Source organism: Terrapene carolina, unplaced genomic scaffold, assembly GCF_002925995.2.
Source record: "Terrapene carolina triunguis isolate 2854851 unplaced genomic scaffold, T_m_triunguis-2.0 Scaffold194, whole genome shotgun sequence".
Taxonomy (NCBI): Eukaryota; Metazoa; Chordata; order Testudines; family Emydidae; genus Terrapene; species Terrapene triunguis.
In genome coordinates, this window is record NW_020664545.1 from 7,289,882 (window position 1) to 7,313,248 (window position 23,367).

The following is a 23,367-nucleotide window of genomic DNA, read 5'->3' on the forward strand; positions in this document are numbered from 1 at the left end:
TGTGTGTGTGTGTGTGTGTGTGTGTGTGTGTGTGTGTGTGTGTGTGTAAAAAAACACATGCGCACAGACACAAAAATGGGTCACACACTTCCTAGCTTCTGTAGGCTAAACATGTTGCACACACCAGGGGCTCCTTGCATCCCTCCACCCTCCCATCTCCCTCTTTTTTTCAGGGACTCCCTGCACCTCACCCCCACCCTCTCCCGGATGCCAGGGACTGTGTGTCCCCCCCCCCCCTCCTGCCACGTGCCATGTCCTCCCTCCCCATACCATTGTCCTACATTGTCTCTATGGCAAGGGCTCTGTGTGCCCCCCATTCCCTCCATCGCAGTGTCCCCCATGCCCAAGGGATCTGGGTGAACCCCTATTCCCCCCCCTTTTCCCCCATGCCCACCTAGGTTCTCTTTATTCACCTCTGTGTGCCCCCTCTCCCATGCCAGCGTCCTCCGTTCCCCCCCCCCCATGCCAGAGGCTCCGGGTCCCCCATGCCTCCTAGGTGCTCCCCCTATTCCAGGGGCTCTGTGTCCCCCCAGTTATAGCATTGTATATAGAGATACGCCAACGGGTTGGTGTAAAGTTTCACGGGACATTTGAGTTCTGTCTTCTGAGTCACCAGAAAGAGAGTAATGCAGCCATGGAACAAAGAAACAGGTGCCCCCTTTGGGAACTGAGGGGCCGGGCAGCACCAAGGAAGGTGTCTCCTTGGAAACTAGTGTTTGACAGGCTCCATGGTAACTCCCCAGTTCTGCTAGTGACTTTCGCCCCTGATCCCACCATTGGATCTGCATAGCTGGACTCTTGCATCTGTGCGGACTCCCTTTGAAGTCAACAAAACTCTGCATAAGCACAAGTATTTGATTGCAGGATGGGGGTCTTAATCTCTTTGTGCTTCGGTTCCCCCCTATATAAAACAGGGCTGATGAAACTCCCCTGCCAGCGGTATTGGGAGGCTTCATTTGGTTTGGGATGCTCGTAGGAAGATAGCCTTAATAGTATAAGCAACAGTGGGTTTTTATCAACTACGACCGCTTCTTATAAGGGCTTGTCTACTGTTGTTTTTGTTTCCTTTTTTAAAGGTCCCCCTGAGTTCATTAAAAAACCAGTGGACCAAATCGGTGTGTCAGGAGGCGTGGCTTCTTTTGTATGCCAAGCAACTGGGGATCCCAAGCCCCGGGTCACCTGGAACAAGAAGGGGAAGAAAGTGAACTCGCAGAGATTTGAGGTAAGAGACAGCCTGGAACTACGTGTGTCCACGCGGCTGCAGTCAGAGGTGTGACTGCAGCAGGTATAGACATACCTGAGCTAGCTTTGATCTAGCCGTGGCAGCATGGTCTTTACAAGCCCACCTGGGACCCTCGGTATGTATTTGAGCAACTAGCCCATGCTGCTGCTGCTCCACTGCTATTGTTACTGGAGCTAGCGAGATCAGAGTTAGCTCAGGTACATCGACACATGCTGTCGTCGTCACATCGCTGATTGATGTGTCGACATTATTGTGTGTGTAAGTATAAAAGAGCAAAGCAGACATAAAGCAGCTTTGTTACATGAATGCCCTAAGACGTCAATAAAAGTGTGTGTGTGGGGCGGGGGGGAGTTGTGAGTTCTCAGCCTTTAACAGCTGGGAGGCTTAAGCCGTGTGATTTTTGCAAAATGAGAGGAGACTAGGCAAATTTGTTGCTTCTTTTTAAGTGTCTGTTATAAAGCTGCTTCTTCCTCTCCACCAAGAAACACAAGCTGGACTGGCCCTTTTAATCTGACGTTTCTCCAGCTCAGCCAGCTCTTTAAATACACCTCCCCTATCCCCGCCTATTTTGGGGTTTTTTTAAGGTTTACCACAGCCCAGGGTGAGCATTACTGGCATACCTGGCCAGACCCAATTTATTTGTAATATCTAAATAGGAGGGTATGGCGGGGCCAGGAGAGGGCGGTATTTTGACACCCTTAGCCTTGACTGACAGCGGGACCGCTACCCTGCCAGCCGGCTGTGGATTGGGAGGGACATTCTGTCATCTGCTCTTCGGGCAGATGGAGTAAAGAGGGGGCTCGAATTTTTCATTTTGTTTTTACGGCCCCTGTCTCCACTTCTCCATGCTCCTGTTTCACTGGTGTGCCGGGTCTTTCGGCTGAGCAGGGGGGCTTTCGTTGAATGAAACGGGCAGGGGTGGGGGGGGGGAGTCAGGTGCGATTCAGTCCTGGGATCACAGGTCTTGATGCAGAGCCTGTAGAAGCAAGTGCAAAGACTGTCGTTGTCTTCTGTCAGCACTGAGGCAGGTCCTGAGGGGAAAATGCAGAACTGATGGGGGAGAAGAAAGGGCAGGAAGGGGGAGCTGCTGTAGCCGGACCCATGTGTGCAGCTGCCCCCTGTGTGGGCAAGACTGAGCATGCCCAGGACCCGGGCCTTGTACTCAATCCCTCTGTCTTCCTTTCTGTCTCAGACCATTGAATTTGACGAGAGCGCAGGTGCTGTCCTGAGAATCCAGCCCCTCCGGACTCCCAGGGACGAGAACGTCTACGAGTGCGTCGCCCAGAATGCTCACGGGGAGATCACCGTCCATGCTAAGCTCACCGTTCTCCGAGGTAAAGAGCACTCCGGCCTGTCGGTGGAGGGTGCCGGCAGGGTGAAGGATACCCGCTCTCTGGGTGATGAGGTCTAGCTACGGCAGTTCCCCCTTCCTGCCCCCTCTTCTTCCCCATCAGTTCTGCATTAAGACAGAAAATATCATCTTGCCTCTGTATAAATTCATGGTACGCCCACATCTTGAATACTGCGTGCAGATGTGGTCACCCTATCTCAAAAAAGAGATATTGGAGATGGAAAAGGTTCAGAAAAGGGCAACAGAAATGATTAAGGGTATGGAACGGCTGACCTATGAGGAGAGATTAATAAGACTGGGACTTCTCAGCTTGGAAAAGAGACGACTAAGGGGGGGATATGATGGACGTCTATAAAATCATGACTGGTGTAGAGAAAGTAAATAAGGACGTGTTGTTTGCTCCTTCTCATAACACAGGAACTAGAGCCACCAAATGAAATTAATAGGCAGCAGGTTTAAAACAAACAAAAAGAAGTATTATTTTTTTCACACCATGCACAGTCAACCTGTGGAACTCCTTGCCAGAGGATGCTGTGAAGGCCAGGACTATAACAGGGTTCAAAAAAGAACTAGATAAATTCCTGGAGGATAGGTCCATCAATGGCTATTAGCCAGGATGGGCAGTGATGGTGTCCCTAGCCTCTGTTTGCCAGAAGCTGGGAATGGGCAACAGGGGATGGATCACTGGATGATTCCCTGTTCTGTTCATTCCCTCTGGGGCACCTGGCATTGGCCACTGTGGGAAGACAGTATACTGGGCTAGATGGACCATTGGTCTGACCCAGTCTGGCCGTTCTTATGTTCTTATGAGGTTGCCATACGAGCAGTGGGTCTGAGCCACAAATGCCCACCTTTGCCTGCTCCCTAAGCATCCCTGATTCTGGTCAGCAGCCCCGGGAGTGCACCTCACCTGCCCGGGGTATTATATGAAGGGCAGCTCGCTGGGAGTGGCTCTGTTTGCAGCTGGGTGGGAGAAGCTCACCACTTCGTGACTACGTGCCACAGCACCCGTGGCAGCGTTTCTCCTCCGTTGCCTCCCCGTGGTGGGAGCAGGGAGCTATGCCCAGCTATCTCTGCGTAGATGGGGCAGTGTTGGGACATCCTTGCTGTTGCTCACTCCCCCCTCCCTCAAATGCTTCAGGTGGCCTTTCTGTCTCGGCCCTGCTCTCTCCTGTCCCATGGAAACTCCCTTCTCGGGAGGCGAGGGGACTACGGTGACTGTACATGCACCGTGGGCTCCTTCAGATTTATACAACCTGGTCAAAAAATTTCCCAAAATAAGAGAAGACCCCGTTAAATTTCAGGAGCAACTAAAGATGGTTATCCAGTGTTATAATCCCATCTGGGCCGACATAAACCAACTCCTGAGAGCAATGTCTTTATTACCCAGAGAGACACTAGACCATCTTTTTCATGAGGCTGGTTGGCCTCCTGACCCTGAAGATGGCATGAATCTTAGTCCAGCCGATTTAAATACGCATCGTACAAATTTGGTAAACGCAGTCCTCACTGTATACCCACCCAAAGCGGACTGGACAAAAATTAATGGCGTAGACAGAATAAAGGAGAAAATCCTGCTGATTATATGCAGCGTATCAAAGAAGTGTTTGAAAGGCATTCTGGTATAAAAAATGCTGTAAAGGACACTGAGCCAGCGATGGTATCTGCCTTTGTTCAAGGACTCCTCTCAAAACTAGGAGACCATCTGAAAGTAAATACGGTAGACTGGGAGGGAAAGACCCTGTCCGAGATTTTAGCAGTAGCCCAACATTATTACCGCCAGTTAGAGAAAAAGAAGGATGATACCGAGACCAAGTTAATGGCCCTCCAGATTCACAATATGCAAGGAAACTATAATGGTAATAAGCGGCAGGGAAGGGGAGGGAAATTTAATCAAGGCCCCACCCGACCTCCTTTCCAGAATATAAGCGAAACAGCATGCCGCTATTGTAAGCAAGAAGGACACTGGAAAAGCGATTGCCCCAATCGTTTTAATCAACCTGTTTACCCCGCTGCTCCACCGCAAGCCCCGTTTCCCCAAAACTGTTAGGACAGCCAGGAGACCGGCAACGTCATTGCTTCACTTGTATCCTTGGACCCAGTAGCAATCGGACTTCCTCCTTGCCTTAGGGCGGTGGCTGCAGCTGCAGCCCTAGTAGAAACCTCTGCTACTCTTGTCCTGGGATCCCCTTTGTGCGTTGCTGTTCCACATGCAGTAACAGCCCTGCTTTTAAAAGGAAGCACCCAACATCTTTCTAACTCTAGGCTCACCAAATATGAAATGTTATTAATTAATGCTTCTAATGTAACTCTTACTCGTTGTTCTGTTCTCAACCCCGCCTCCCTGCTCCCCATCGCATCTGATGGGGAACCTGACAATTGTCTCACTGTAACAGCGGAGCTCTTCACCCCCCCAAACTGATTTAAAGGATACCCCGCTCCATAACCCTGACCTATTGTTTTATGTTGATGGGTCCTGCCTTAGAAATTCCGTGGGCTCACTTGTTGCTGGTTATGCTGTTTGTTCTCAACATAAGCCTGTTGAGACCTACTCTCTTCCGGACGCCCACTCAGCTCAGGTCGCTGAGCTAGTCGTCCTTACCCGAGCCTGTACCCTGGCAGCGGGAAAATCTGTTACTATTTACACAGATTCCCGCTACGCATTCGGGGTAGTCCATGATTATGGGCAGCTTTGGAAACATCGCAGGTTTTTCACCTCAAAAGGGGGGAAAATTTGCAATGGGGCTTATGTGAACACTCTTCTTTCTGCTCTTCCGCTTCCTTCTGCCATTGCAGTTGTGAAATGTGTTGCTCACCAAAAGCTCTATGATGATGTTACCAAAGGAAATGCCTTGGCAGATGCTGCTGCCAAACATGCGGCCCTTTCCGGGTCTCCAGCTCCAATTGACAATTTTTGTATCATAATCGGTTTCACAATCCCCCTCCATAGCTGCTCCCCATCAGGATTTAGCTCTCATGCAGAATTCGGCCCCTGAGACTGAAAAAGTCCGATGGAGGCGGGATGGTTGTTCTTTACATCCGGATTCCTTGTGGCGCTCCCCTATTGGGCGCTTGGTGGCACCCAAGGCCTTACTCCCCTACCTTGCCCGCGTGGCCCATGGAGTGGCACACGTGAGCAAAGGGAGGATGATTGCATCAGTACTGCAACATTGGTATGCCCCAAATTTTTCTATATTGGCACAGCAGTACTGTAATTCCTGTCCTATCTGCCTAGCCCACAGTAGTGGCAAACCGGTACGAACCAAGCCTGCTGGGCATCCAGCCCCTTGGGGACCTTTTGTAAATATCCAGATTGATTTTATCAATATGCCTAAGTGGTGTTCTTATGAATATGTTCTTGTTTGTGTTTGTATGTATTCCGGGTGGATAGAGGCCTACCCTTGTGTAAAGGCCGATTCTCTTACCGTAGCAAAAAGATTGTTAAAGGACTTTATTCCCTGGTTTGGCCTGCCTGACTCAATTAACAGCAATAGAGGCACCCACTTTACAGGCCAAATCATGCAACATCGCAAATACCAGCCATCTGTCGGCCTGCTGGATTTGTGCCCACGGTCCAAAACATGCAGGGCATGGGTTCCCTCTTTTTGGCATCCCTGACAATGATTCTTGGACTCTGGAAAAGAAAACGTACCTGGCTCAGGCATCTGCTAAAGGCATACCCCCCACCTTTGCCTGGTACATAAAAACTACCCCCAGAGGAACCTCTTTGTGTATTAGAGCCAATCAAACATTGGGAACCATTCCAGTGGGAACCACCCAAAGTTGCCAATATATATTAGATTATAGAGGAAATAGAACCTTCGAGTTGATTGGTTCCCCGTCCACCAAAACCTGGTGTAAAAACCTTAATTGTTATTCTTATTCAATCCAATTAAATGGCTCGGCCTTGCAGTTATTTGACAACGGGTGGATTCTTAGGCCAAATTCTTCCCTTTGTCACACTAATACCACCTTTCTATTGGATGAACCCCCGGCCTCCATCCTATGGGCCAGTCTGGCAATAAAAATTTGGGGGCTCGTCCGGGATCACCGCCGCGACCCGGGCCGCAAGAAATGGGAATCGGCCATGGTGCGAAAATGGCTTAGCCGTGATCGTATAGTGGTTAGTATCCCCGCTTGTCACGCGGGAGACTGGGGTTCAATTCCCCGACGGGGAGCCATATTGCCATAAATGGAATACAATATCAATAAAAGGGAATATAGCATAGCAAGCTTCCCTGTTATTCTCAATTTGCCCTTTGCGGTTACATGCTTCCCTAAAGCCTAACAGCCTTGTGACTACAGGTAGTTCCTCTTTTCCTTTACCCTGCCTTCAAAAGTCCCTTTCCTTCAGTTTAACTTGACTAATGTTCAGGCCCAGGCCCAAAATATAGGCCTACCTGATCCAACCAAGTTTAGGCCCAGAAATTTTTCTACAACAATATTTATAGACGAATCAAGTCACCCCTGAATCTTCTCTGTTAAGCTAAATAGACTGAGCTCCTTGAATCTATCACTATAAGGCAGGTTTTCTAATCCTTTCATCATTTTCTTGGCTCTTCTGTGAACCCTCTCCAATTTATCAACATCCTTCTTGAATTATGGATGCCAGAACTGGACACATGGCTGTACCAGTGCCAAATACAGAGGTCAAATAATCTCCCCAATCATACTTGAGATTCTCCCTTTGTGCATTACCTGTTTTGGCCACAGTGTCACACTGGGAGCTCATATTCAGCTGATTATCCGCCGCCACCCGCAAATCTTTTGAAGAATCACTGTTTCCCAGGATAGAGTCCCCTATCCTGAAAGTTTGGCCGACATTCTTTGTTCCTAGGTGTATACATTTACATTTAGCCATATAATTTGCTTGCATCCAGTTTACCAAACAATCCAAGTTGCTCTATATCAGTGATCTGTCCTTTTCTTTATTTGCCACTCCCCCAGTTTTTGTGACATTTGCAAACACTATCTGGGATGATTTTATGTTTCCTTCCAGGTCATTTATAATCATGCTAAATAGCGTAGGGCCAAGAAGCAATCCCTCTGAGATCTGACTAGAAACACACCGCTCAATGATGATTCCCTGTTTACAATTGCATTTTGAGACCCATTAGTTAGCCAGCTTTTAATCCATTTAATGTGTGCCCTGGTAGTTGTATATTGTTCTAGTTTTTTAATCAAAGTGTCATGTGCTGCCAAGTCAAATGCCTTACAGAAGTCTAAGTATGTTACATCAACACTATTCTCTTTATCAACCAAATTTGTAATCTCATTAAAAAAATCAGTTTAGTTTTACAGGATCTATTTTCCATAAAATCAGTTTAGTTTGACAGGATCTATTTTCCATAAAATATTTTCCATTTTGATTGACATTAATTACATTACCATCTTTTAATTCTTTATTAATTTAGTCCCAAATCAGCTACTCCGTTATCTTGCCTGGGATCAATGTCAGGCTGACAGGCCTATAATTACTCGGATCATCCTGTTTCCCTTGTTAAATATTGGCACATAGTTCCAAGACTTATTGAAAAGCAACATTAACAGTCCAGTGAGCTCCTCAGCCAACTCTTTTAAAGCTCTTGGATGCAAGTTATTTTTAAAATGTCTGACTTTAGTAGCTGCTGTTTAACATCCTCCAGAGATACAAGTGGAATGGAAAGAGTGTTCTCATCATCAAATGATGACTACATCATGTATTTTTCCCAAATAAAGAACAGAAATATTTATTGAACACATCTTTCTTTTCTGCATTATTATTGATAATTTTATTATTTCCATCTAGGAATGGACCAATGCCATTGTTAGGATTCTTTTTGCTCCTAATATACTTCAAAAACTTATTATTGTCCTTAACTCTGCTGACCATAAATTTCTCCTTGTGTCCCTTTGCTTCCCTTGTCAATTTTCTACAATTCCTAACATCTGATTTATATTACTTGCTATCAACTTCCATTTATTATGGGGTGGTGTTGTTTTTTAAATTTGTAGCTGCCTTCACTTCCCCTCTAAGCCTCTAAGTTTTTTAACCAGTACAGCCTTCTTCCCCGATTTATGGCTTTTGGGGCATCTAGTAAAGTGTTCTTAAACAGTTCCCAATTACCATGCACAATGTTCTGATTAAATTCTTTTTCCAAGCTGATTCAGCTCATAATTGTTTTCAGCTATGATTGTTCTGGACTTTTTTTTGTTTGCATATTATAAATGTAATCAAGTCATGATTACCTAAGCTGTCGTTAATGTTTAGTTCTGTGGTCAGATCCTCTTTATCTATCAAGACAAGTTCTAATATAGAATTCCCTTGTGTTGCATGCAACACTTTTTGAGTTAGGAAATTGACATCTATAGTATTTACATAGTCCAAGGATGTTTTAGTACGGTAGCATGAGACTTCCAGCATATGTCACTCAAATTAAAGTCCCCCAAGATCACACAGCTTTTTTCCTGCACTTTATAGTTAGGTGTGTAAGGAGCCAGTCATCCTGTTCTCTAGTGTGACTTGGTGAGCTGAATTTATGCGCAGGTCCCCGATTTACTGTGATGAACAAAGACCTAACACAAAGTTCACGTAGCAAAGCACCTCCACCTGTGATAGGGAGCACCCTCCTGCTCTCCAGCTGGTAGCCTCCTGTTGTCAAAATGCCAGCTATCTTTGAAATAGACAGATCCATGGCCCAATCGCAACCAGCCCCCTTTGGGCAGGTGTCTCCATGCTGCTCACCCAACACTCTTTGTGCAGTTGTGTCCGTGCTGCTCGCCTGACGCCATTCATGCAGCCCTGTTTGTCTCTGTCACCCGCCCAGCACCCTTCATGCAGGTGTCTCCGCGTCTCCATGTCGCTCCTACATTTCCTCACAGCGTGGCACTTAACCTCCCATCAGCGGCACGTGGCAGATTGTCGCTCCCTGTAGAATCTGTGGCATCACGGCTTAGGAAGGCTGCTCTCTGACAAGACAGAGCCTGTCTCTGGGTGCCATAGAGCGTTCTGGAGCTGCGTTCAATAGGCTGCCACTTATTTCTGGGGAGCTGTGATGGTTCCCGAGGAAGGTGCCTTTGTAATAGTTCCTGAGGAGGAGGTTTCCACGACTTGAGTTTAAGAGGAAGCAGCAGAGAGAGCGTTTGTCCTGCAGTCCTGGTCCTAGCGAAGCCTCTGGATTGCCCCAGCAATGGGAACGTGCTGTTTCCCACGGGGGAGCTGCATCATTCAGATAATGAGGCGCTGCGCTTGGCAGCAGGGCTCCTCGCATGCACCGTGTGACAGCGGCTCCTCAGGTACCGGTATCCGATAAGTGTCAGTCAGCGAGACAGACGACAAAACGGGCGCTTGCCTCTCCTGCCTGCCTGACTCATTACGCGTGGAGCCAGGCCCAGCAGAGCCCCATTACTACCGGCACCTCTCCAGCATACCTGCGGCATGCTGCTCTCAACAAGCTCTAGCTCTCCGCGCCCATCAGGACCTTGTTAGGTGCCTGTATTAGCTGGCTGGTGTGAGGGTAGCTTGGATCCCCACTTAATGAAATCTGAGTGGGAGCAAGTGAGATGAGGAGCTGGAAGCCTGGGAGGCAGACGGGGCTGCAGGTTGTTTATAGATTTCTCTCCCCTCCCCACTCCTCTCTCTCCTCCTCAGTTGAAGTTATTCTTCTCCTGACCTTTCCTCGGCTTTCAGACAGCAGAGATTGACTTCTCTTAACCCTGCGCCGGACCCGTTTGTAAGTGCTGGGAGAGTTAAAAGGACAAAACATGAATCCATTAACCTCTACAATCACAGAGAGACTCTGAAAGATAGCATGCTGGCATCTATTTCTCTTTTCCTCCGCCTCCCTCTCCTTTCACCCCTTCTCCCCTCCCCGCCTCACCTGTCCTCTCCTCCTCTTCCCTTGTTGTGTCCCCTGTCTTTCTCACCCACAGAACATACGCGGTCTGTCACTTGCAGAAGCTGCTACTCTAGCCCGCTGTTGAGTGTGGAAACACGGGGCCTGGCTTTGACGGGCCATGCGGGAATGGGGTAGCAGTCATTCTGCAGCGCGCCGGCTCCGTTGTTGTAGGCTTGCTCATATACACGTGTGTGCACGTTCATGTCATGCACAGGTATGAGCAGTTACAGGGTTCCCGTAGCACCTGTGCAGGCGGTCAGAGGAACAGAAAGAGAGGTCACCCTCCCCATTGGTGCTTCAGGGGTGAGAGGTAGCCCCCTTTGCCTATACACTAGGGAATCAGCTGCCCCAGAATCAGATCCCTGAAACTCCTGATGTCTTGGAGGCTGCACCCAGCAGATAAGAGGTTGCGTCCCTTTGGTCAAAAGCAGGAAGCAAAGGCACATCAGGAGCAGAAGAACTCAACAGCTCCTCACGGGACAGACCCTATAGTGGGTACCATTCAACTTCCAGCAGTGTCTTTCTGACTCCAGCCAGGCTGGCTGGTTTATCTTTCCTGCTCCATTTCCCAAGGGATCTGAGCCTTGGGAGAACTCTAGGTAGGACCCTTGCGGTCCCTTCTAACCCTATGATTCTAAAGAGTGGCTGCTTTTCCCCACGTGGCCGGAGTTTATGCCTGCAAATCTGGTCCTGCTGGGTGTGGAGAAAGCAAGAGGAACTGGGGAGCTTTTGGAAGTGTTTTTCAGTTGTTGTTGACTCCAGCTGCTGACATTCTCCATGGAAGCCTACAGAGAAGGGAAGGTGGTTGGCACAAGCACCCCACTTCCAGCCTGTGGAGTTTCTGTAGGACACCCACACCCACACCCACACCCACACCCACACCCACACACACACACTGTATTTTTCCATCCCCTTCTTCAGACAGCACAGGAGGAGCAAGCAGGGACAGATGTTTGCTACAGCAGGCTGGGCAAATGCACAGCACATTCGGACCGCCTCATGCCATCATGTCCAGCAACAGCCTGGGGTGGGTGACTGCTCTGTACCTGATGTATCTGTCTCTCTAACTGCCCTTCACCATCAGGAGGCAGCAGGCTTGATGCCTGTGTTGAGGACAGACTGTGAAATTGAGGGAGAGAGCGAGAGAAGCTGGTGTTGGGAGGAGCAGAAGAGGTTCAAGGAAGAGGGGGTGCAGGGAGAGGAGTAGCTGAGGAAGTTAATTAGGAAGGAACAAGGAAAAGCAGTGGGGAAGGATCTGGGGTTAGCTTTGAGACAGGGCTTAAATTTAGCTGGAGCTGTCCGGAGCAGAGCTCTGGTAAATATTTTCAAACCCACAGAGCAGAAGCCCTGGGGCTCTGGGAAATACTCTGAGAATTTGAACCACAGAGAGAAAGGAGCTGGGTCTAGAGAGAGAGAGAGAGGCTGGTTAAAAGGAAAGGAAGTAGCTGGACAGAGATGTTAGCTCTCCAGCGAAGGATGCTGTGGGCAGAGCGCCATGCATGCACACACACAAAGAAGTTGGAACTGATGGCCAGAGAGCAGGATCAAGGGGAAGGCAGTTCTCTGTCGAGTGGCTGTGTCCTCTCCCAGACACACATGGGCCGGGTATGCATGACTTCTGAAAGCTGGAATTGGACTGTACTTTTCACAGCCATTCATTCCAGCATCCACTCTGGCTGCCTGCTCAAGGATTTTCTTTATGCTTCTACAAGCTGGAGGGGAATTGGCTTGGTAGTGTAAACCCAGACTCCTAGGAACCAAGGGATTAAATCCCAACAGGGTCAGTTTCATCCTTCTCCCTGCAGCAGTTGATACATTGAGTTCCATGCAGTTCACCCTTTTGTGTGTAGCTTTTAGATGCAACTTGAAAAAACAAACTTCCATTCCCTCCATATGGATCTTGTAAAAGTAGATGTTTGGCCCAGTAAGTGTCCGAGGATAAAATTCCCCTGCCCCCACAACTTGTACAACACTGTGTACTGGCTACAACCATCCCTCCCGAAAAAATGGCTGTACTTTGGAAAACTTTGAGATGAACGTGGCTATATAAATCTGAGCTCTCTTATAACTATTAGGGAAGCCTGGCAGAACCTGCTATAGGCAAGGTTGCAAAACTCTCCATTGCAACACCTTATTTTTTGCAGGTGTTCGTAATTGTCCTAAACAGTCACCTTTTGTGCTGAAGTTTTCTACACGTGATCCCTACCCAAAGGTAATGCCCAGTGTGGGTGTGTGGAAAGCTCAAGCAAAACCCCGTCTGCCTTTTTTTGAGATCAACAAAGCAGTGACTGGTGAAGCTGGGAGTGGAAATTTGGGTGGGACCCAATTTATGGTGGATGGGCAATGACCAAAGATCGGACATCGTAGCAAATCTCTGGGAAGCAGGATTGTATGGGAGTAACTGTGTGCAGAGAAGGGATTTGAGTGCATGGAGCCCGGGTGCTGGGATCGCCAATGAAGAGGAGTGATCCCCATAGTCCCACGGGCAGGCATGGATTAAGCCAGGGCAGTAGAGGCAGGTTGGCACCTAGACGGGGCCCAGCTCTCACCAAATTTGTCCAGGGCTGGGAGAAGTTTGCAGCTCTGGGCAGAGGCAGCGACGGGCAGGGCAGGCTGCTTCTCTGTTCCCTGCCACCCATGGCATTCCACAGATAGGCTGAGAGCCCACTCTTCAGTTTAGGGGTTCCTAATCCACAACCTGATGGAAGTTGGCTTCTGCATTCACACAGGCTCAGATTTGGGTGAGCCGTGGCCCACCCATGTCTATGCCCATGCAGTGGAAATAAATAAATAAATAATACTTTTCAGTTTTGAATGCACAGTTGAAAGTATTGAGTCCGAAAGGGGCCTACTTAAAAAGAGTGAAGTTTGCATTTTTTTAAAAAAAATTGCTTCACTAACTTTAAAAGCTCTCACCAGATTTTCTTCAAAATTGACTTGTTTGGTAGATCTTGATTTGACCTAAAAATTAAGCTAAGTCAGAAGAAAATTAGTTCATAGATTCAGACATTCCAAGGCTAGAGGGGACCACTGTGGTCATCTAGCCTGACCTCTGGTATAACCTAGGCCATAGAACTTCCCTGGAATAATTCCTGTTTGAAATAAAGCATATCTTTTAGAAAAACATCCAGTCTTGATTTTAAAAATGCTGCGTAGGTATAGAAAGACATGCTTAGCCTGCAGTGCTGCAATAGCAGATTCAAGTCATCAGACTGGTGCCCTTTGCCTACAAGCGTGCAAGTTTCTAATGGCGTTGCTAGGCACCAGTTGGCTTTTGCTGGCTGGTCTTGTCAGTTATAAAATTGTGTGGTCGCCTATTTTTTTTTTTCTTTCTCTTAAAAAAACCAAAAACCTAGGAAACGAAGCGCCAAAAAAAAGAATACAATGTAATGAAGAGTTATGATTCTGTAGCTAAACTCTTAAGTCAGAATATATGAAATTGAAGGTTGGACACACAACTGTGCCTTAAGATAGTCTTCAACTATATAATTACAGGGACCCTCCCATCCTGCAGAATCCTAGAGCCTATGCTCCAGCCTGAACCCAGAAGTCTACACAGCAATGAAACAGCCCCCATCCCGAACCCCGCAAGCCCAAGTCAGCTAGCATGGGCCAGACGCGGGTGTCTAGTTGCTGTCTAGACAAACCCAGTGTCACAGCTAAATACAAGAGTGGAACAGATAAGGAGATAACATATGTTGCAAGAGACCATTCAAGCTGAAGTGGGCAAGTAACATCTCTGCAGTCGTGAGACAAAGGAGGGTTAGTGTGTTACAGATTGTAGTAATGAGCCATAAATCCAGTGTCTTATTCAATCCATTGTTTTTGGTGTCTAGCAGAGTTATGAATTTAAAGCTCCCAGGCTCATCTTCTGAAGGTGTTGGGCAGGTTTTCTTTGAGGAGGAGGACTGAGAGGTCAGACATGGAGGGATCATTCTGTGAAAGTGTTGGTCCGCGGGGGATAGGGTGTTTTTGCCTTTTATCATTTTTCTGTGTGAGCTCATTGGAGAGCGCAGTGATTGTCTCGTTTCACCCACGTGGTTGTTATTGGGGCATCTGGTGCACTGGATGAGGTACAAAGAGAAATAGTATTGGATCAGCATATCAAAGGCATATCATGCACACATACGCAAGGGATCAGAGCTCGCTCTGGGTGCTCATGGCCTTATGAGCAAGGTGCAGAAATGGGACTCAACAGACTTGGGTTCTTCTCTTCCTGGCTTTGCTGCAGACTTTTGGTGTGATTTTGGGCAAGTCACTTCTGCTCTCTGCCCCTGCTTCTGCAGCGGTGATAATCCTGGAGGGGTGGGAGGGTGTTGATGTGAGGCTTAGTTTATTAACATATGTCAAACTCTATGAGATCCGGATGTCTGTAGAGAAGGGCAAAGTGTACTCTCACTTATGCATTTTCTGGCACCCAGGTGCTTGACTATGCATCCTTCATGTTGCTTCAGCATAGCATTTAATACATAGCGCACACACCTTTTAAATGATTAAACAACTGTGCCGACCCCGGGGAAAAGAGCAGCAGCAACCCCCGCTTTATCTCTCTTCCTCATCCTCATTTCCAGCACAGTTAATTATCTGAACACAGAGCTGCCACCTTCCAGAGCGACAAGGAGACGGAGTCGGCAAGTGCTTTTGCTTGCTAGTCCGTGACCTCGGCGTTCTTTGTATGATTGTATGCGTGTGAGCGCATGCGCCCCGGACGGTTTGATGCATTTTTTTCCCCCCAGCGCAGAGCATGTCCGCTGGTAGGATTTATTATAAATGAATACTGAAGCACCCTCTCCTTTCGCCTGCACTTTCTCACGCTACTTTGTCCAGTGGCCATGAGGTAATTCACCAGCTTTTCCCCAGGGGAGGCCTTTTAAACCATTAAATCCAAGAGCAGGTATGAACAAGGTGCTTGGGAGACTCTAATAATACTGCAAGCACAACACCTGGAAATGTTTGCCTACAAAGCCAGCGTGAGTCAGCTGCAGACATCTGCCCAGAGGTGTCCTCCAGGTTTCTTCATCTCGCATCATGAGTCTTCTGTTCTCGGAGACGGCTGGACTACTTTTAGAAATAGAACTCACAGTCCAAGCCAGGCAGTTTGTAGCAGGTGTGGTTTGGTGTCTGGCGACTGGGAAGAGGGGTGTATTTGTGTCTTTTTGGGGATTGAACTGATTGCATTATTGCAGCGAATCCAATTGTTAGGGGATGAAGAACAGTCTCACTTTCCTGGCAGGAAGGAAATTTGAGCACTTGAATCAGTGGAAAACGCTGTGTTCGGAGATGCTTCCTCTGCTGATCTGATCCTCAAATCTGATCACGCCTCTAGCCGCGGTTGTTTTAATTAAACTCAGAGGAATTCTGCACAATGTGCTGCAAGATTAACATTTTTGTTTAATTAGAAACACTCAGTAATAATAGTTGTACCAGGCCTTCCCCAACGCGCGCGCACGCTTACACTCACACGCGCACCCTGCCAGTCAAGAGGGCTATTCTCTCTGCGGATTAATTGGTTCGTGAAATGAACAGATTCGGGTTTGAGGCAGGTGGAGTAGCACCACCAGGAAACAGAATGCGAGCGGTAATTAATAATGATGTCATCTTCAGCCAATCAGACATCGGCTACTTTAACAACCTGCAACGGCCTGCTTTAAAAAGGGAAGGGAATGCATTAAAAGCCTGGCTGAAGTGTGCATAGGCAGAGCAGTTCCCAGGCTGCATCTTTGTCCTGAGCTCACTCTTGGATGGGCCTGCGTAGTGCAGCCGATCTGAGCTGCTCAGAGACCGCTGCAATACCCATCCACAGCTGGGTGAGCTAAGGACACGGTCCCTTGGTTTAGCTCACTCCCTTCAGTTCATTTCTGTATTCCAATACGGAAAGCAAATGAAGACCTTCCCTTGACTTTCTTTTGAAACACGGTTTGGGGCTCCAGTCCTGCAAGTTGGCAAGTGTCTCTCAGCTGGGAGTGGAGGGCTCCCCGCAGCACGCGGGATCGGGCCGGTAATCCATGGCATGTCTCAGCTGCTTTTTTTATTATTATTAATCTTTTACTTGGGTAGCACCCAAAATCCCTCCCCCGGGTTGCGGGACCCCTTGTATTAGGTGACGCACAAAGATGTAGCAAGAGAGAGTCCCCTGCCTGCATGTGGAGTGGAAACAGAATAATACTGAGCCACTAAGAAAGCCCCCGTCACCCAAGTATCCTAAAACGCGCCACACACATGAAATGGCAAAACAATCTTGAGAGGGACCCGAAGAGGGTTATTAATACCCCCATTTTACCAGATGGGCAGAAATGGGGCACAGAAAGGGGACTTGTCCGAGGTCACAAAACCGATCTATAGCAGAGCCAGGGACAGAACCCAGCAGCCAATCTCACAGACCCCTAACCAGACTCCGCTATACGTTTAAAGGGTGAGAGAAGTTCTTCTTCATTCTGCCTCGCAGATGGATTGGATGCTGTAAACATGGGCTGGTGTATTAAACTGGGGCAAGCTGTAACTGCAGTGCCATCCCTTAGGCCTTGTCTGCCATAATGGTATCCGTTAGGAATGTGATTTTTTCCCCTGAGATAGTTATAACTGGTACAACTCCTAGTGTGGATGCAGTTGTATTGGTATAAAGGTGCCTAGTACACCAATATGACGTATTCCCCTTCCTGTATGGGAACGATAAAGCAGCTTTATGCTGATAGACCAGCGCCCGCACTAGGGGATCTGTACTGCTTTAGCTACACTGCTAAAACGTGGTACAGTTTGTGTGTGTAAACAAGCCCTTCGCTTGTACATTAACCTGACTTCTGCTTAGTGCTTTGCCCTCTTGACGGGTCAGTAGCTGCGAATAGAGACAGCAGGTCCCCATCGCTCTCTGGCATGCTCAAAGCAGGGAGGCTGCCTTTGAAAATTCAGACAGTCAAAGCATGTATACCATTAATCACTGCGGTATCCGAGCGTTGTTAATAACTACGTTTCTTAGGGCTTGCATAGTGCTCCGCTGCTTCCAAGCACTGTACAAACCTTGCCTCCCTACCCCAGCGATGTCCCCGGTTTTACAGGTGCGGAAACTGAGGAACAGCAAAATGAAGTAACTCACCTAAAACCAAATGCACAGTTAGCAGAGCCAGCATTAGGACCTGGGAGTTGTGGCTGCCTCTCATTTAAAAGAGAGGAGGCGTGGGGGAAGAAGCAGCAAGCTTAGGCTTCCAGTTCCTGTCTTTTGTCCCATTGTCCCTTGGGTTCAGCCGTATGTGTGGTACACAGCTTGGCCTGTGACCTGGGAACACAGCCGGGTGCGAGAAGGATGCAACCTCCTCATTGCATTTGAAATTGTCTGCGATGTTTCACAACCCTGGGCATTGTAGGCTGGGATTTTCAAAAGCATTCCGCATCGGCGTATCTCTGCTGCCACTGCCAATGAAAACGCCCATTGTCTTCAGTGCAAGCAGATTTAGACCAACACTGAGGGCTTTGGAAAAATCCCATCCTTAAATTTTTGTGCCGTGCCCTATCCACCCCACCGGACTTGAACCCAAGGATCCTTGGGCTCTTAATGCATCAACACTGGCGTTAAAGGAGAATCTCTGTAAGCTGTCCCCATGTTGCTTATATCCTCTTTGAAGGCTGCCAGGGGTGGGTCATCACTAGGAAAAATGGTGTGTCCTTAACTCGTGTTAGCCAACATGTGGTACCTAGCGCAACGTAAAATCCTAGGGAATGCAAGGCAGTCTGTAGTTTTTAACCAGAGCTGGGCGATAAAATTTAGCCAAAACATTTGATGTTTCAGCTAAAACAAAATTTTTTTTTTGGCCAAATTGTATCTCTTTCAACAAAATTTTGTTGGGAAAAAGAACTTGAAAAAATATTTTTTGAAATGTCTGAGGCCCGCTTTTGACATTTTCCGAACAGAAAGTTTCAATACATTTGTTTTGAAATGACATTTTGTTTTGAAATTTACTTATCATATATATTAAAAAATGGTTAAAATTTGAAACAAAATGTTTTGATTGACCTACAATGAAATTATTTTTTCCAGAATTTCGTTTTATGGAAAATTTCAAAATTTTGATTTTTTTTGTTCCAATTTGAGATTTTTGATTTCTCCCCCCACTCCCCCAATCTCCACATTTTTTGTGGGATGGAAAATCCATTTTCCAAGTCACTCTAGGTTTTAACATGCGTTAGCTTAGTAAAGACTATGGGACAGCCTTGCCAATGTTCGTTTTTATGAGTTAGCTAACTCGAGTTAAGACTACACCTTTTTCCCTAGGAAAGACAAGGTCTAGAGCAGTACTCTAGACTAGGGACCGGCTTGCTGCGTTCCTAATGTGTGTCAGGGAAATCTCAGGGACAGGCAAGGAGGCTGCTGCGGTCTGGTGCCAGTCCATGGACCGGTCATTGAGAAGCCCTGGCCTAGAGGACAAGAGGGTAACTGTGAGCTGTTTTGTAGCTGTTGGTGTTTCTCTCTCTTGTCCTAGAGTCGCAACAATTGAAATTAATAACCTTAAAAATCATGCTCTGTCTGAAAGAGTTTTGCTTCCTGTTGTTACAAGTGTCCCCTAAGGTAACTACAGCTGAAAGATTTTTCCCCTCCTTTCTCGGCTAGTTTCCACTATCCATTTGACATGACTTCATGTATAGTCACTTTCACTCTTGTGCAGTTGGCCGATTTCCAAGGCTCTGTGGGCAGTGAGGAAAAGAAGAACTTAAAAAAACCCGGAAAATGTGACCTGTTCAGATTGTGATGTCTTTGACTCAGGGATCGTCTTTCCATGTGTGCAGTGCTCTGCATAACAAGGCCTCGGTCGAATGTTTGGAGCCGCTTGGCTGTAATACGAATAATTGTAAAGCCACAACAATTGGGAGGGGGCCATATCTGAAAATAGTTTGAACTCGCTCTTTGAAATGGATTGGGTGTCTTGCCGACAGTCTCTTTAGAGTACTCTGTTGAATTAAGCCTCCCCGCTACCACCCCGATCTTGAAAGAGCACTAAACCAAGCCCCTCCTCTTTTGCTCTCCTCCCGCAGAAGACCAGCTGCCTTCCGGCTTCCCAAACATTGACATGGGACCCCAGCTGAAGGTGGTCGAGCGTACACGGACGGCCACCATGCTGTGCGCAGCCAGTGGGAACCCAGACCCGGAGATCACATGGTTCAAAGATTTCCTGCCCGTCGACCCCAGCGCCAGCAATGGGAGGATAAAGCAGCTGAGATCAGGTAAGGTCTCCTTGCGAGCCCAGTAGGGAGTGAACCCTGGAACTGGCCCAAAAGAGAGTGCTCAAGCAGAACTTTCTGGGCGGAATGGTGGCTGGTGTGAGCCATCCCCGTTGGCCTGTGGATTAGAACATAAGCAGTTCTACAGAAAGTCCTGGTAAAACGGCTCTGAGCTCCCCTAAGGTGGTTGGGTTGGTGGTGGTTTCCTTCATTTTCTTCATCCTCTTCTGCACCCATCCCCCAAGTTGATTGACAGGAAACCAAACTCCACTGAGAACCTGGTTCCCATCCCAGGGAAGCTGGTAATTTGGCAACACTCGTGGAATGGTGCTCTGCCTAACCAGGGGGACCTACAGGAGTGGAGGGAGAGTTGGGTAACAGGGGTGGGGAGGTGGGTCATGCTCAGACGTTGAGCTGTATAAATGAAGGAAGGAGGGTGACAGCACCAAGCGTGGAGCTTTCAGCCCTATCCACTTTGGGATCAGGACCACAGCCACGACAGCTGTGTATTGTCACAGCTGGGACGGTCCCATCCATGGTGTGGACGGGGCCTTCCGTAGCCTGTGGCAGAACCAGGCCTCTCATAGGATCCCTTTGGTATCTAATCCTTTTGGGTCTATCGCCTTCCCGAAGCCATCGCCGGAGAGCAGTTCTGAGCATTCTCAAGTCAACCTTAGGTAGTGGGCGGCAATGGAGTGGTACTCCATGAATAGATGTACCCCAGCTCTGTGGCTGTTGTCAGTTCTCTGTCTTCCCCCATCTGTTCGTCTACCTGTCCTTTGCTGGTTTTGTGAATGTTAGTGTGGCATCTTTCATTGTTCACATTTCAGGAGCTGTTTGTGTGTATGCGTGTGCGTGTAAGTAAAATACATGCGTGTCTGTGCATGTGGTTTTATTTTTGAAAGCTACAGATAAAGCAAATTGTCCCGTTTAAAAATATCCATCCTTTCTCTCTCGGAAGCACAACGTCACCTTTGGGAGCTTCACCTCTCAATGGAAACTAAAACAAAAGCAACCTTTTAGATTTTTGACCACAATTCAGACTTTCCTCTTTAAGCCAGTCTGGAGAGTACACAGCTATCTTATTGGGCTTAGCTAGGTCGCCTCACTTTAGTTGCCCAGAGGAGCATAACCCTTGTTCGGCTAAGAGATGGAGCATTTTTAAGAGCTTTTCCTGGCACAGGAACAGGGGAGGGAAGGGGGCAGAGGCTTTAGCGTGGGAACTGGGGTTGCTTTGTGGGAGCCTCTTCTGAGGCTCAGCCATTTTACAAGTCAGTCAATGGGGCAACAGCCAGTTACTTCTACCCAGGCCGCTCCTGGCTCCGAAATCTTCAGATCTGATTCTTGTAATGCAAGATTTGAATGTCAGAGAACATGACAACCTAATTGCTCTTTTGTCCTGTTTGGCATAGGGTGAGTTCAAAGATTTTTGGTGCTGGAAGGGCCAGCATTGACTGGTTAAAGGTTAATTTCCTTGTTTACCTCCTCATTCTAATTACATACTGTTTCCTCCCCATCAGATATTTTGCCTTCCTATTGCCCAGAAAAATTAATTTCCTAATTGCTTTGATTTCTAGAACTTTATAACAGCAAAGGTTCGGCACAAGAGAACACTGTCTCCTAAATGTAAGGCCTACATTTCAGATTAAAAAAAAAAAAAAAAAAAAAAGTGGTGGGGATTTGTAAAATTTAATGAATACAATTTGAAAAGAACATCGAAGCAATTTAGGATCTTAAATCCCCTCCAGGAGACTTTAGGCTCCTGAGTCACTGAGGCACTTCTAAAAATTTTCCCCAAGACGAATGGAAGCATTTTGGGGGCAGTTATATATTTAGGCTGAAAGTTTCAAAAGTGCCTGTGTTTTATAGAATCATCGGGTTTTGGGTGCCCAACTTGAGATATCTTAAAGGGGCCAGACCTTCTGACCTCTGAAAATCAGGCCCCATTAAGATGACATAAGCTGGGCACTCATAAACTAAAGGACCCAAAATCACAAGGCACTTTTGAAAACACAGTCCATCTTTGTTTATTATTTCAGTGACAAGGATTGTTATACTTATACATTCTGTTGCATCACTGGAAACTCAGATACAACTTTATTGGGCTGGTCCATAAGACCCACAAATTAATTTCACCGAGGCCCCCATTCAGCACAGCTCTTATGCACGTGCTTGAGTGCTTGCTGAATCAGGATGGGTTCTTGATTTGAGAGCCTTTAAACACAAATGAAACTGATCTCCCTTAGTTTCATTGCCTACATGCCGAGTGAAATGCAAATAAAGTTAACCAGTATAAATACTGAAAGATAAATTAGAATATTAAAATGCTTTGTGTCCATAACAGGAGGTATTACTAACACGTTTTCAGATTATTTTTAATACAATTATGATCGCCACAATATCCCTTTATATTTCCTAGCTGGGCTCGATTTGGTATTTCATTTAGAACCACCTACTAAATTCACCGTTAGACTATCATCCCAATAAATCGTTTAGCTTCTGTACAGGATGTTTGTTTCTCCGGATAAATCTGCTTTTTAGGGACCTGGGTGGAATTGACATCATTTATAGCTGTTTAGAAATTCAGTCTTCTTGAAGCAGTAAAGTCACAAAACACTGAAAGGGACCTATTGTCCTTTTTACAGACCTGTCACTTCTTTCTCCACTTCAGAGGGGAGTGTGTTCTATTGGTTAGAGCAGGAGATTGACCAACAGGACTCCGAGGTTCTATTCCTGCTTTGATTCCCTTTGTGGCCTGATTTTCAGAGAAGCTGAAGTCACTGGAAGCTCCATACGCTCAGCACCTCTGGGAAACAAGACCACTGATTTCTGTCTCTCCATTCACCCATTTGCCAAATGGGGATGATGAGATGGCACAAGGCTGTGGCCAGGCTTTTTAAATTATTGTTTCCGAAGAGCTTGTCTATTCTCCGATGACAAGTCCTATAGAAATGCAGCATAGTATATCCGTCTTATAAAGATGGAAATAAGGACGCTAGGCAGACCTGCCAGGTGTCATGCATCTTGCAGGGCTCATGCATTCCTGCACAACTGATAGAATGTCATTCATTTACTCAGTGCCCTGTAGCCTAGGGGAAGGTGCATTGAACTATAAGACAAGAGCCCATGAATTCTAATCAGAGCTCTTTCACTGACTGTTCTTAATATTTCTGTGCACTTCACAAGCCCTTATTAAGCAAGGCCGTATACCTACCTTATAGGAGGCAACTATCAGTCATCAATTTTTCAGATAGGATAACTGAGAGGTTGGATAAGGTCATTGCAGTCAAGAACCCAGGTCTCTATTATGACAGACCCAAATCTCATTCACTTTGCCACACTACCTTTCAGAAGAAATAGGCCAAAATATGTGCTTGTGTAACCCACACTAACACAGGGTGGATCTTTGTTCCTGTCTAGTGGCTAGACAGCAGAGAAGTTTGAACCTGCTACTGCCCAGCGCTAATGTAGTTAGCTCAAATAGTGGAGCTTATGCTTTCCGTTCTAGAGATCCCAAGTTTAAACCCAGGAGATAAGCCAAACTAAGACTTCTTTACCCTTGGCTGTGCTGTCTCTAACTCTAACCACCATACTCTAGTCCTGGAAACAGGAATCACGGAATCCTGTTCTCCAGCATTCTAAATGCTAGTTCATAAATAGTTGTCTCCCACTCGGTCGGCTGCTCCTTG

General features: G+C 47.1%; 1 protein-coding gene across 8 annotated transcripts in view; it reads left to right on the forward strand.

Moving 5' to 3' along the window:
• The window catches only part of PTPRS (protein tyrosine phosphatase receptor type S), a 249,092-nt gene that overhangs the window by 136,127 nt on the left and 89,598 nt on the right, over positions 1 to 23,367 (forward strand). For all 8 annotated transcript variants that reach the window (XM_026654904.2, XM_026654903.2, XM_026654906.2 and 5 more), the window contains exons 3-5: positions 1,077 to 1,222; positions 2,436 to 2,577; positions 19,493 to 19,681. In XM_026654904.2, coding sequence (XP_026510689.1) covers positions 1,077 to 1,222; positions 2,436 to 2,577; positions 19,493 to 19,681 — 477 coding nt within the window. The remainder of the gene's footprint in view (positions 1 to 1,076; positions 1,223 to 2,435; positions 2,578 to 19,492; positions 19,682 to 23,367) is intronic.